Raw genomic sequence first — 15,588 nt, 5'->3', positions numbered from 1 at the left:
GTTCTTTGTTTATGTTTGCTGATAGATAAGTATTTTAATTCTTGGGTTGAACCTATAACCTATGTTGTCCAAGAAAAGTTTATTTTCCATAAGATAGTTCTTTTATTTGGGCAGCAAGCAGTGACATATTTTTTCTGGATAAGGTACTAAATTAATGGTAGAAGAAATGCTTGCTGCCTGTACAGCGTGAGGCAGAGGCAGATACTAAACGACATACTTTATCTGGGAGGGAGGGAGCGGGGGGGAGGTTCTTTTAGGTGGTTTCCTTTTTCTGAGAGTGAAGTAATAGAATCCAAAGTAAAATTAAGTTCTCATGGCCAGTTGTGGCTTTTCCTTTCCGAGTACGTTTGGTATGGTTGTCTTAGTGCTGCCGGAACATGTCATTTAATACTGAGCAACTTTTCCTTTTGGAATTTGGAAATATTTAGCATGTCATGTTAATTGTTGCATCCATTATTGCCACGTTGTTTCTCTTCTTGTAATTTGTTCTTTTATTTTACTGTGACCTTTATAGTCTCTGCTATTTGTCGTAAGTTCCTTTAACTACAATGACCAAACAGTCTCACCAAATGTCAGGTTGCACGCCACTTTTTTTTATCAGAAATTGCAAGGGATTCTTCAAAACAGATTTTGCTAAATACATTAGTTTTTTATTTTTAAATTGATAAAATTCTCACCCTGTTTCTTACTGTGCCTTTAGAAATGCTTAGTTGTGTTCAATTTTAACAACTTGTTATAGTTGAAAGCAGCCTGTTTTCTGTGTTCTGACCTGGATTAGTAATTGCTTAACTCGTTAGAATTGGTGCATCTGAAAATAGTTCCTTCAACATTGATTGGTTCTTTCCTAAGTTCCTCTTCCAAAAACAAAAGGGACTTTTAGAATATGGATCAACTGATCAAGGTTTGGCCGAAGAGCTGGAGTAACAACTTTGCGACATCTAAAATATGAAATAGTGCCCGAAGAATGCAGAAAAGTGCATGACTTTTATGCGTGTCACAGAATTCAGAAGAATTTAACTGATAAGGAGGGGATACGTAGGTTTTTATTTTCTTTCTTGCAAGCCTCTGCGAGTTGGATAACCATGAATCCATTTTTAGCTGATGCGGTAGTCAAACTGGATTGTGGATATGAAAATGTTGTGCCTGTCGAGATAAAACATCTCTTTTCTATTTATTTCCACTTCTCAAGAAGAGTTCTTCATCTGCTGATATTTATCTCTTTTAGCTGTAGCATCTCGTGTATTGTCCATATGATGCCAGAGCAGATAAAGCTTTGAATGTTCCTTCTGTGCATGTGTGGTTGTTTACTTGAAGCCTTGATTTTTGAACAATCTTGTTATAGCCATTAGTTTTCAAGATAATAAACTGGTATCGCTCGTGTCTATCGAAAGAGATACACTCTGTGCTCACTTGATGGTTTTCGCGCTAATACAATTGTGCCATTGTTTCTGTATTGTTGTAGTTTTTAGTTTTTCATTGCAAATGAGGTCATAAGTGCATGTCTTTGTGTATCTATTTTCATGTATGGCTTCTCAAAATTAGCACAGTAGAGGGTGGTTGGTTGCAAACAGTATCAGTATGCAACCACATTATATTGTTGCATTCTTGTGGTTGGCCGTGAATGATTGCTTCCCTTCACACTAATGCATGCTTACGAGGCGTTCACTCATGAAATCTTATGTATTCATGGTTAAACACAATTTCAATTTTTAATATCATATTTCACTTTGAAAACAAAAGCTACGTTTTTTCAAATTATACAATGAAACATGACAAAATGCCCACTTAACGGCGGATTATTTTCTTGTTGGTGGTGGTGGGCTTGGTTTGTTTTGTATTTTTGTTTGTTGCGTAATATGGTGCACCATTAATTTCAACCGTTTCTTTGCTTGGAGAAATACTAGTTCTAGGGTGTGTTAGATATGGTGGAAATTTCGTTTTTCCACGTTTGGTAAGTCAAAAAAAATTTAAAATAATTTTTTGGTGGATGTAGGAAAAAATAAGTTTGTTCCACAAGTGACATTGAAATTCGCACGCTGACATCAGTATATTCCCAATATGATAACGATAGGATATCAATATATCAATAGAGTATCACATAGGATTAAGCTCATTCCTACAAGATATCGATATGATATCAATATACCTACCGGGTATCACAAAGAATATATTTACTAATTTAGAGTTTAATAAATAAGATTGTGATTTTAATAAAAAAAAATTAATTGTTTTATTTATATTTCTTAAAAACAGAGCTCAATCCTATATGAAAGTGATAGGGTATCAATATACTGACGGAGTACCACAGATAATTAAGCTTAATCCTACATGATACAAATATGATATCAATATATCAATGAAGTATCATAGAGAATTAAGCTCAGCCCTATATGATGCCGATATGGTATCAATAGACCGACGGAGTATCACAAAGAATATATTTACTAATTTAGAGTTAATAAATAAGATTGTGATTTTAATAATTTTTTTTAATTGTTTTATTTTTATTTCTTAAAAAAAGAAAGTTCAATCTTATATGATACTGATACGATATCAATATACCGACGAAGCATCACAGAGAATTAAGTTCAATCCTATATGATATCGATATGGTATTAATATACCGATGAAGTATCACAAAGAATTATTTCATAATATTGATGCTGACGCATGACGTCATGCACAGAATTAAAAGGAAGAAAGTGTGGTAAGATGGTAAATAATTTGGGTAATGAGTTTATTAAGAATAAATAGTTTAAGTTTGATCCAATTTAGATAAATAATTTCACAATTGAGTCAATTTGGTGTATTTTTTCCTTAATAATTTCACTCCTTTGGCCAATTCAACATGAAAAAATAGTAAAATATTTTTTGATTTTTTTTAAAAATAATTACGAAGCAAACCCTAAGTCAGCAATATGCAAAAGGGACGACAAATGGGGAAATACCTCTTTAAATTGAATTTACTGTTATTAATAAATTATTGAATTTGAAAAGAAGAAAAAAAATCAACAAGTTCAGATAAGCCAAGAAGAAAGAACAAACAAGAAAAAAATGATTTACTCTTTACTGTACACTTTTTTTTATTTTTTGTAATTTTTTAGTGTTATTTATTTTAAGTTAAATTTTCTTATTGAGTTTACTATTATAATAAAGTTCAATAGTAACCTTAAAAAATTAGGTTGGTTTTTTCAAATCATTATTCTAAGGTATAATACATAAATATAAATATGACTTTTAACTTAACTTCAGCTAACTCTTACTTTTCTAGTACACAAATAGACACTTTAACTATTCAAAATTTGAACAAATAGACACATTCGTCCTACATGACATCATATATAACAATTTTGTGTCATATATGGTGTCCTATGTGTATTGTGTCACTTATGACATATGTGTCTACTTGTTCAATTTTATACAAGTTTAAGTGTCTACTTGTACACACCCAAAGTTGGAGAGCATAAATGTGAAATGAAGCCAAGTTAAAGAGTATATTTATGTATTATGCCTTATTTTAATATTATTATTTTCGCTGTTTTAATTTATTTGTCTGGTTTTAGTTTGACATAATTTAAAAAAAAATTAAAAATTGAATCTTATGATCTTAAATTACAGGTAGAATGTATCAAAATATCTTTTAGTCTTGTAATTTTAATTATGGTGTGGAAATTTTTACACGATCTTGACTTTTCACATGACATATTTAAGACTACAAAATTAACGAATATTTCGATACATTTGATATATATTTAATTTAAAATCATCAAAAATAAAATAATTTTTTTAAAATTTTTAAACTCCACACCAAATTAAAATAAGTAAATTAAGTTGAAACGAAATTAGTATAAAAAAAGAAAACAAACCAACAAAGAAGATAATACAAAAATTAAGTTAGCGTTTGAACTCAAATTCTCAAATATTCTTGACAAATTATTTTTGGGTGAAGTCACAATTTTTTTCAAGAATATTTGACTATTTCAAAAAATATAATTTATACCCATAAGTTCTAAAAATTATTTAAAATATCCATAGGTTTGTATTATCATTTTATAATAAACATGTTCCATTAAAAAAATAATCTTATCACATAATTGATAACAATCAACAACAACAAAATTACAATATGGGCAAGAGTAATACATTAACTGCATATTCAAACTTGTCACTGATTCCGTTGGAATTAAATCTATTAAAAATAAATTATTCTTTTTTCTCAATTTTTCACTCAAATTATAACCCATCGGTTCGATTCGATTTGATGAAAATGTTAATCGAAACTGAACTGAAATATATTCGATTTAGTTTGATTTTTATAATTTTAGTTCAATTTATTTGAATTTAGTTTTTCGGTTTGAATATCATCTTTTTGTCATAACTGGACTTTTAAAACAAAAATTGAATTTTCAACGTGATTTTAATGATTGAGGGCTGTGGAGTCAAGCCGTCGATCTTCATACATGGAACGATGATTGATTGTGAGAACTGACAAGTGCGCGTCCGTCGAATGTCGATCTACTTTACACTTCAAAACTTCACAGTGAAGTTAGGAAGTCTCTGCGATGATGATGAGAATTGAGAGATTTGTCTATTTGGGCAATTGGGTGGGTGCATATGGGCCAGTTCTTTTGCTTTTTAATGGGCTGACACGTGGAATTTGGAAAATTAGTAAAAATGAATTTAGGGATTTGGATCGGTATATGTATTAGATTTGTATAAATTATAAACTAACAATTTTAAATATATACAATAAATTAATTAATTTAGAATAAATATAGCTATGTTTTATTTATATTATTTATACATAAGCTATACATTATGATACACTCAAAAGCTGAATATAGCTTGACTATGCATGAAATATACATGCCTATATAATTATTTTTACTGAATGGCCATGTAGCATAATTATCACAATGATAATTGTATTCAATAAAATTCGAGTTTCTGATTAACCGAAAAAATTAATAAAAAATCAAAAATCAAACCAAATTATCAAAATTTTAAAATTAAAAATCGAAACCGATCGATCAAACCAAAAAATCGAAATTGAAACTATAAAAAATTTCCATTTGATCAAATTTTTTGGTTTGAATTAAATTATGCTCAGCCCTATAAATAGTAGTTTTTTTTAGTATTTGAAAACTCGAGATGTTATCAAATATATGCTAAACACAATTTTCTAAGTTTTTCTCAAATTATATTTGTGACCAAGAGTATTACTTAAAGGAGAACAATAAAAAGTAGTGGCAGAGAATGCTTACCCTTTTCGAGCAGAAAATCCAAAAAAAAAAAAGAAGACTTATAATCCTAAATATTTTCTTTTGTGCTGCTGTGGTCTCATGTAGGAATGTGGACCATCCTCTGTCGTGTACACACCAAACGTTAATTAGTTTACAGCAAACTTGAGATGATTCCAATTTAATTGCTTTTGTCAGACTCAAGAGTATTTAAAGGTTTTTTTTGGTAAAGCCCCAATAAAAGTATATGCTTAAAGAATCTATTTTTAGCTGACCATTTTCCTTCATTTGGCTGGTTATGAATGAATGATTGACAATCAAGAACCTTAAGTTGAAGAATTTGAGTCCCTTCCTAGCATTAAAGGAAAAAAAAAGGAATCTTGGATTAGTACAAGGTTAGTTCAAGTGGGTATCACCTTTTTAATTTTTGTTTTTCTTGAATTTGGTGGATTCTTATTGATAAAGATACTGTAACTTGTCTTTTTTCCTTTTCACCTTATTTTGGTAGTAATATATTTATTCTGGATAATGGTGAGACCTTTTTGGAGTTTTTGTTTCATTTCAGATTCTTGATTCTTGATCTTCTAGGCTTTTACTAATAACAAAGGGGCGGTTTTCCATCCCCAATTTTGATATCTTCTTGTTGATTAAGAATCTATATACAAAAGATAGCTAGAGAAACTGAAACAAAAAAAAAAGGATTTAGAGAGATGTCTTCTAGCTCTACAACAAACAAGACGAATTGCTCCAGGGGCAGTTCAGCTAGATCTAGGCATGGTGCTAGAGTTATGGCTCAGACTTCAGTTGATGCAAAGCTCCATGTGGAGTTTGAAGCGTCTGAGCAACAGTTTGATTACTCTAGTTCAGTTAACTTGTCTAATTCCACTAGCAATGTTCCATCTTCAACTGTATCTAATTATCTCCAGAAAATGCAAAGGGGAAGTCTAATTCAGCCGTTTGGCTGTATGATTGCCATCGATGAGCACAACTTTGCTGTCATAGCGTATAGCGAAAATGCACCAGAAATGTTGGACTTGACGCCTCATGCAGTTCCAAACATCGAACAGCAAGAGGCGCTGACTTTTGGAACTGATGTCAGGAAACTGTTTCGATCTTCAGGTGCTTCTGCTCTTGAAAAAGCAGCCAGCTTTGGAGAACTTAGTTTGCTAAATCCTATTTTGGTTCATTGTAAAAACTCAGGCAAGCCTTTCTATGCAATTTTGCACCGCATTGATGTTGGATTAGTAATAGATTTGGAACCTGTGAATCCAGATGATGTCCCTGTAACTACAGCAGGAGCTTTGAAATCTTATAAGCTAGCAGCTAAAGCCATTGCAAAATTGCAATCTTTGCCAAGCGGGGATATATCATTGTTATGTGATGTATTAGTTAGAGAAGTGAATCATTTGACAGGCTATGATCGTGTTATGGTTTATAAATTCCACGAGGATGAACATGGGGAAGTAGTTGCTGAATGCCGTACGCCTGAACTAGAACCTTATCTTGGCTTGCATTACCCTGCTACAGATATACCACAAGCTTCAAGATTTCTCTTCATGAAGAATAAGGTTAGGATGATATGTGATTGCTTAGCTCCACCAATTAGGGTGATTCAAGACCCAAGATTGGCTCAATCACTGAGCCTTGGTGGATCCACATTAAGAGCTCCCCATTGCTGTCATGCACAATACATGACCAATATGGGTACTGTTGCATCTATGGCGGTGTCTGTGATGATTAGTGAGAAAGATGATGAGTTGGATAGTGACCAGCAAGTGGGAAGAAAACTGTGGGGTTTGGTAGTTTGCCATCACACTTGCCCTAGATTTCTTCCTTTTCCTTTGAGGTACGCGTGTGAGTTCTTGGTTCAAGTTTTCAGTGTTCAGATCAATAAGGAAGTGGAAATGGCAGCTCAACTTAAGGAAAAGAAGATACTGCAAACTCAAACTGTTCTATGTGACATGCTTCTAAGAGATGCTCCCATGGGGATTGTTACTCAGTCTCCTAATGTTATGGACCTTGTAAAGTGTGACGGGGCTGCACTTTATTATAGGAACAAACTTTGGCTGCGTGGTGTTACCCCTACGGAGTCCCAAATCAGAGATATAGTTCAATGGCTTCATGAATCTCATGGTGATAGTACAGGTTTAAACACTGATAGCCTCATGGAAGCTGGCTGCCCAGGTGCTTCTGTTCTCGGTGATGCCGTATGTGGAATGGCTGCTGTAAAAATAACTTCAAAAGATTTCCTCTTCTGGTTCCGCTCCCACACAGCTAAAGAGATCAAGTGGGGTGGTGCAAAACATCTTCCTGGAGACAAGGATGACGGAAGAAAAATGCATCCAAGGTCATCATTTAAAGCCTTTCTGGATGTTGTTAAGCGGCGGAGCCTGCCTTGGGAAGATGTGGAAATGGATGCCATCCATTCCCTGCAGCTGATATTGCGAGGATCTTTGCAAGATGGGGCTGCTGATTTTTCTAAAATGATTGTGAATGTCCCTGCTGTAGATACCAGTATAGATAGAGTGGATGAACTTCATATTGTCACAAACGAAATGGTTCGTCTCATTGAGACAGCATCAATACCCATTTTGGCTGTTGATGCTTCAGGCCGTATCAATGGATGGAACTCTAAAGTTTCTGAGCTAACTGGATTGCCAATAGAGAATGCTATAGGTGTACCTTTGGTTGATTTGGTTATTGATGGTACAACAAACGCAATTAAAGGTGTCCTCTCCCTGGCTCTGCAAGGTGATATTCTGATTATCCTTGTCATTTACTTTGTTAGTTCAATATTTGCAACATAAGTAGATGAACGTACAGTGTGAAAAAAAATAAATTGTTTCATGCTTCTCTATCTATTTTTCCTTTCTTAAATTACAACTTATCCACGAGCTCGCATCGGCTATGTCAAATCGATCCCTAGCATATTTCGTCTCATTTTGAGTTTTTTTCCTCGTGTATAAAGACCTCTGACGTGAAGCTCTAGAAAGAACAAAGGAAATGTCAAAAACTGTAGTGGAATTAGATGAACTGTTTTGGACATTGCAGTTGGGCATTGCTGGTCTTTCACATTTTTGGCCCCCCATGCAGTCTGAAACTTGTACTTTATTTCCACCTCAATGCTGGATTATCATATTATTTGTTGTTCCTACTTTTTTCGTCTCCATTATTTTCAGCATGACTTCTCTACTGTATTTCCCTTCCATACTTGATTTTGATATGCTTTACTTGAGCCGAGGGTCTATCGGAAACAACCTCTCTACCTTCACAAGGTAGGGGTAAGGTTGTGTACGCATCACTCTCCCTAGACCCCACTTGTGGGATTACACTAGGTATGTTATTGTTGTTGTTATTGTTAGGATCCCCATTCAGGGTAGTTCCCTCTCCCTTCCTGTCTTATTTCTCTGGTATTGCTGCTTAACTTCCATGCAATAACTTCTGTGTTTATTTTGTTTTTTTGATATTTTTTCTTGAAAATGATTCTACTTTGATGTTTAAATTGCAGGCAAGGAGGAGAAAAATGTAGAAATCAAACTTAGAACACTTGGTCCTCAAGAAAAGGTCGGATCAATTACAATAGTGGCTAATGCCTGCTGTAGTCGAGACGTAAAGCAAAACATTGTTGGAGTTTGCTTTATTGGACAAGATATTACTGGGCTAAAGCTGATTAAGGACAAATATAGCCGCATTCAAGGTGATTATGTTGGAATTGTCCGCAGCCCATCTCCTTTGATTCCTCCAATTTTTGTGATGGATGAACATGGAAGATGCATAGAATGGAATGATGCTATGCACAAGTTGACTGGGTCGAAGAGAGAGGAGGTCATTGATCAAATGCTTCTTGGTGAAGTTTTCACGGTCAATAACTTCGGTTGCAGGGTAAAAGATCAAGACACGTTAACCAAGCTCAGGATATTATTGAATAGAGTAATTGCTGGTGGGGAAGGTGAGAAATTGTTTTTCGGGTTATTTAATAAACAGGAGAAGTATATTGAAGCCTTAATCTCTGCAAATAAAAGGGTTGATGGCGATGGTCGGGTAACTGGGGTCTTGTGCTTCCTTCATGTGCCTAGTCCAGAACTTCAATATGCAATGCATGTGCAAAAGCTGTCAGAACAAGCTGCTAAAAATAGTCTTAAAAAGTTGGCTTATGTTCGTCTTGAACTAAAAAACCCGTTAAATGGGATAAACTGCATACAGAATCTGCTGAAATCTTCTGATTTAAGCAAGGAACAAAGGAATTTGCTGAAGACAAGCGCAATGTGTCAAGAACAACTAGCCAAGATCATTGATGACACTGATATTGAGAGTATTGAGGAATGGTATGATAATCTGACCTGCATTTATTGTTGTACCTTTTATGTGAAGAAGAAATATCTGTTTTATACTCAGGCCATTGCACTAGTATTTCTGCTCATCAGGATCATAGCTGTAGCTTCTATGTACTTGCAAAGAGCTACTCTGCCTGCCTGTTTTTCACAAAGTGTGCGCCTGGCATTATGGGAGAGTGCTAAGGAAGCTGATGCATCAGTTCTTCTGTTCTTTGCTTTCAGAAGTCCTTGATGTCTTTCTCTCTCCTTGATGTTACTTTATGTATCTCTATGGTGAAAGGCGGAGATGGAGTGAAATAAATGAAGAATGGGTTGCTTAGAAGTTTCCTTAGGTTATTCAAAAGGCTAATTATCCACAATTTATGCTATGTGGTCACTATTAGGCTGAAGGCTCTTACCCTATGTCAAGAAAATAGGGAAAAGAAGGGAGGAGTTAAAGTACAAGAAGGGAAAGTAGGAAAGAAAATAGTGGCTAGATAAAAATTGATGTGCTCTCTCGTTTCCAAACAGAGAATTAGAGAGAGCACAATTGTACGACAACCTATGTCTCGTGGACTCTTCAAAATTCATGTCACACCTGTGTCGAGTGTCAACACAACATGGGTGTGGGTGTAGTGTGGGATCGATAACTGATTTGGTCAACTTACCTTGGATACTTTGACTACATTCTATGACCGAGAAGTATAGATTGATTGGGTATTTGGTTTGACTTTAGATTTATTTCATATGCTTTTCTATTACGCAAGATATCGTTTGAATAAAAATATTGGTGTTTATAAAGAATAAAGTTTTATTAGTTTTAGTTCAATAACTGTAACTAATCAAAATTTATATGTTATAATATACATTTATTGGTCGTATCCCAACACCCATATCCACACTCGGATCATACCCCATGAATTCTATATTTTTTGTGATGAAGAATCCGACCTCTAGATCCACACCCGTATTGGATATCTGCTGAAAAACCACTTGACGGTAAGGAAATGAGCCACCATTACCGAGTCTTAGCAACATAGATGACAACTACACAAAAAGACTCAATCTAGTTGGGGTCGATTGTATGAACCCTCAGCACACAAGGGGTCTCTACTATAGTGATTATATCCTCATTATACTAAGAGTCTTCTAGTTAGTATCACCTATACGGATTTTCAACTTCCATTCTTTTCCTTCTTTTGCTAGATTTACTTGGATCCTGATATATTTTAAATTTTTTCAGTTGACTTTTTTAAGTCGACTTTTTTCGATGTGATTTTAGGTCTACCTCGTCCTCTTTCAACACGTTCATTCATCATATTTTCACATCTAAGAACCAGTGCATTTGGAGGCCTATGCAACATGTGGTCAAACCATTTCAAGCAACATTCTCTCATTTTAGCCTCCATATGCGCTACTTGCACTTGTTGGTGGATGTTATCATTTCTGATCTTATCTAATATTGTATGACCGGACATCCGATTTTAATATTTGCATCTCTGTGACACTCATTTTGTGGATATTTATTATCTTTATATATTTTTGGACTGGTCCCGATCATTGCAATATTTTTTTCAGCTATATGGAAATGAACTCATGTGAGTTCAATCTTGGAGAAGTTGTTACAGTGGTCATTAATCAAGTTATGATTCTAAGTCAGGAGCGCAAGGTTCAGGTCACATGGGACTCGCCCATCGAAGTATCACAGCTGTACCTGATTGGTGACAATTTGAGGCTTCAACAAGTCCTTTCTGACTTTTTGACCACAGCTATCCTCTTTACTCCCTTTGAAGACTCCTCTGTGCATTTCGGAGTAATTCCAAGGAAGGAACGTATAGGGAAGAAGATTTACGTCATGCATCTTGAATTTCGGTAATCGTTCTCTTATCACTCAGATTCGGATTTATTGATTATCTTGCATGCAAGTCATTTCTCAAAATGAAGTCTATGGGCCTGTTTTAGATTGTAAGGAATTAACTACTGCTAGTTATCTCAACGCAATCCTAGCTACGTTGTCTAGCTTGTGATTGCACTCCACGCTTCTTAGTGTACATCTTTTGCTGTTTTATGGGAAAACATGACTTCTTTTAAAGTATGATCTGCGCGTCTTAAAATATTAAACAGAGTAAATTACAGAAATCTGACTTCTACGAGTACTAATCCAGATAGAGAGGCTTTAGGTTTTGTTGTGACAAAGTGGGCAAGTTCCACTCTTCATTTCCTCAAAGCTATTTTCTCTCTAATGAAATCTGAAGAAAGCTCCTCCACATGAAACATGGAAGACCATTAAGTGAACATGTAAATTCTCTTGAATTGGAGGTACCAATGCATATAATGTACGCGCAGACCATGCTGAAGCTGAAAAATGCTAAGTAAAGCTTTTTGACCTTCTGAAACAGCACTAAAATGCCATGTTGCGTGTTAATCTTTTAACTCTCTTGTAATACGGAGTTAAAATAATAAACGTATTAAATTGGGACTTGGGGGATTAGAGGAGACGCAAATAGTATGAGGACTAGGACAACTAATTGTATTATGGAAGCAACTAAGAAAGTGGTGGGTTTTGAAGGGTAACTTTGGTGAACATAGAGGGGACTGGTGGTGGAATTGAGAGGTCCAGGGGAAAGTGGAAGCCAAGAAGGTTGCTTACATGAAGTTAGCGGAGAGAAAAAAAGAGGGGGAAAAGAGGACATATAGGGAGAGGTACAAGACTGCAAAGAAGGAAGCAAGGATAGCGGTTACGGCAGCCAAATGGCAACATTTGGACACTTGTATGAAGAACTAAAGGACAAAGATGAGGAAAAGATGTTGCATAGGCTTGCCAAGGCGAGAAAAGGAGAACTCGCTTCCTAGACCAAGTGAGGTGCATCAAAGACGAGAATGACAAAATATTGGTGGAAGAGACACATTAAATGCAAATGGCAGGATAATTTCACTCTTAAATGTAAGGGAACAAAAATATTGTGTTGGGTGATTTAGAGCACTCCGAAAGCCGTCAAGATTTTGGATATTGTAGGTGTATAAAGTTTGAGGAGGTTAACGGGGCAATTGCAATTCATAAGATGAGAAGGGGGAAGAGCGACTGGGCCAAATGAGATTCGGATGAAATTTTGGAATAGTGCAGGCAAAGTAGGTATGTAGTGACTAACTGGGTTGCTTAATGTCATTTTTAGGACAACTAAAATGCACAGAGAATGGAGGTGGGATATAATGATCCCGTTGTACAAGAACAAGAGTGATATTCAAAATTGCAATAACTATAGGGGTATTAAACTATTAAGCCACACTATGAAAGTTTGGGAGAGAGTGGTTGGGATGGGGATGAGGATGGGTTGACATTTTCGAGAACCAATTAATATTCATGCCGGGGCGATCAACTATGTAAGTCAATCGTCTTTTAAGGAAATTGTTGGAGCAGTATAGAGATAGAAAAAGAGACTTAAATATGGTGTTATTGACCTAGAAAAGATATATGACAAAGTCCCAAGTCAACATTTGTCATCGGAATGTGATAATAATAATAATGGAACCATGCTCTTCCATTATTATTATCATTATTATTATTATTATTATTATTATTATTATTATTATTATTATTATTATTATTATTATTATTATTATCCCATTCTTCAATTTTATCACTATCGTTGTTTCTGTAACATTGGTTAACTATTTTTTCTGTCAAATCTCAAACTTTTCTTTTCTTTGATATTTTCAGCATAGCTTGTTTTCCTCTTTGTATTTTTCAAACTTTTTTTGAGAAGCACTTTTCTTGAGACAAGAGTCTATCACAAATAATCTCTCCACCCCTCAATGATAGGGGTGGGTTGCATACACCCCACTTGTGAGATCACACTGGGTATGTTGTTGTTGTAGTATTAAATAGGGGCAATCTGCCTCAATTTTTTTTCCCCTGGTCTGTTAGAATTTACCTAGAAGTAACAGATGCAGTGCTCGATTATGCTTTTAGCAGTTTTCACTGATTTTCAGAGATTTCAAATATTGAAACTCTTTGGAATGACCCTTTCATGTCACCCTTTTAGCATACATTACATATATTATCGTAATATCCAACATTTTCTTCTAGTTAAAAAGAGGGGGTGGAAAGAGAAGGGGCAAATTGAGATTACCCTCCGGAAAAGAATGAAGAAAGGAAATAATAAATATAAAATCTCTCAATTTATCCAAATTTATAGAGCTGCAATTTCTTTTTGGTAATAACTGTGAACTATTACCATTGATAACCAAGAAAGTAATACAAACTAAAGAGCACCTAGGACATCTATGTGCTCTTTTTGTACTATGCAGTAACTCTAGCCTATGTTTGATCTCTCTTTGTATCTGTGTACAGCAACAACAATAACATATCCAATGTAATTCCACAAATGGGGTTTGGGGAGGGTAGGATACACACAAACCTTACCCTACCTTTGTGAGGTATAGAGGTCGCGTAACTACAAAATTTGTATGTACAATGGTTTGTCTAAATATCTTCCAGTTCCTAGCCTGCCAAGTATGGTAGATCATGGCTCCCTAAATTGCAACAGGGACTTCCTTCTTCATTTGCCGGAGCTCAGTAGTGTGGGCTTGTAACCCAAGTGGGGGCATCAAAGATGGTGGGCTGTTCCCATGGTTGAGCTTGGTGGGCTAATCTCTGGCCTGCCCTGTCCAATCGCAAAGTTGGATCACGCAGCCCGATCGAAATAATGGGCTGCTGGATTCCTAAAGCGGAGTAGACTGCATGAGGCTAGTTTCATAGAGCTGCAGTTTATTATCCATATTCTTCCAAGTTATTGTACTTTGCAATCTATATGACCATTCTAACTATTTGAAGGGGGGAAATTGATCACTTTGTGAAAACAAGTAAACAAACAAAAATGCAACAAGATGGTTAAAACCAAAAATGAGGAGACTAAATATAATCATTTGAACCCACAGATCCCACTTGTGGGATTACACTGGATATTTTGTTATTGGTTAAATGCTAGATGCTTAACTACTTGAACTTGTAATCTTTTAGTCCTATATCACGATAAAATCTCTCCTCGAATAATTAACTATCTCATACCTTCTCTCCTAATTCTTCACCAAGGTTTCCTTTAAAGTCTGACAGAGCAATATGCGAAGTTTGAAGATTGATCTGCTTCCACTGTACGTTACATCTTACTATATTGCATTTCGCCTCTCAGGATCACTCATCCAGCCCCAGGGATACCTGATGAGCTAATTCAACATATGTTCCACTACAGTCGGAGCATATCAAGGGAAGGCCTTGGCCTATACATCAGCCAGAAACTTGTTAAACTCATGGATGGCACCGTTCAGTATCTTCGCGAGGCAGAGAGATCATCATTCATTATCTTAGTTGAATATCCACTGATGGAGAAGATCAACGACTAATAATTCCATACATAAGTATTCCTGACTATCCTTCTGCAGAAACACATTTTTACATGAAATTCTTAAGACAAGTTTATCAAGATTTAGACACAGTGAGAGCCAAAATCTGCTGACTATCTAGCCAATGCTTTTAGATTTTATTGCTTAGCAGGAGTTACATTTTATTATTTCTAATGGTTCTTCATAGTTTACCAAGGCTTTTGGAAATGGAGTTCGCTAGAACTTAGCGAAGCATTTCCACTGTTGATATTTTTGCTCCATCAGAGGCATACACGGTCAATTTCCAGAAAAGGCTAATTTCAGAGAATCAGCTGTTCGACTAGCCAATTGGGGTAGTCCTCTTAACACAGAAGTTGCAACACCGTTGTCAACAATTGCTTTTCGAGGCAAGAGGGTTGCTGTTTCTTCTTCTACCTGACAGCGCGGGGGGTGGACATCTTGATAGCCATTTAGGCACATTGTTATTCCAGCAAAAGGTGTGGAGAATTCAGCATAACTTAGTTATCAACTCACCTATTGTACAGCAACTATTAAGATAGCATTTCATATCACTCTACCACTTCAAAGTGTATTTCTTTTTTAGATAAATAACCATTAAATATAGGATAAATTATCTAAATACACAATTTATTTTA

General features: G+C 35.3%; 1 protein-coding gene across 2 annotated transcripts; it reads left to right on the top strand.

Annotated features, from left to right (window-relative positions):
• The first annotated feature begins 5,328 nt into the window (after window positions 1–5,328).
• LOC129891999 (phytochrome C) lies at window positions 5,329–15,588 on the top strand. Of its 2 annotated transcripts, XM_055967514.1 has the most exons (5): window positions 5,329–5,635; window positions 6,167–7,991; window positions 8,749–9,565; window positions 11,132–11,425; window positions 14,743–15,588. In XM_055967514.1, the coding sequence occupies exons 2-5, from the start codon at window positions 6,170–6,172 to the stop codon at window positions 14,951–14,953; spliced, it is 3,144 nt and encodes a 1,047-aa protein (XP_055823489.1). In that variant the 5' UTR covers window positions 5,329–5,635; window positions 6,167–6,169; the 3' UTR covers window positions 14,954–15,588. The 2 variants fall into 2 exon arrangements, with proteins under 2 accessions (XP_055823489.1, XP_055823488.1); XM_055967513.1 differs by lacking the exon at window positions 5,329–5,635 and having other exon boundaries at window positions 5,663–7,991.

This window comes from Solanum dulcamara, chromosome 6 (genome assembly GCF_947179165.1).
Source record: "Solanum dulcamara chromosome 6, daSolDulc1.2, whole genome shotgun sequence".
Lineage (NCBI taxonomy): Eukaryota > Viridiplantae > Streptophyta > Magnoliopsida > Solanales > Solanaceae > Solanum > Solanum dulcamara.
The sequence above is the reverse complement of the archived record's forward strand: the minus strand, read 5'-3'. Positions and strand labels throughout refer to the sequence as shown.

Bases quoted from the DNA above. Each gene is read 5' to 3' on its own strand.
- LOC129891999 (XM_055967513.1), top strand. From the start codon at position 5,951: ATGTCTTCTAGCTCTACAACAAACAAGACGAATTGCTCCAGGGGCAGT. The intron at 7,992-8,748 runs GTGATATTCTGA...TTTAAATTGCAG, and splicing joins CCTCTCCCTGGCTCTGCAAG to GCAAGGAGGAGAAAAATGTA. The intron at 11,426-14,742 runs GTAATCGTTCTC...TTCGCCTCTCAG, and splicing joins GTCATGCATCTTGAATTTCG to GATCACTCATCCAGCCCCAG.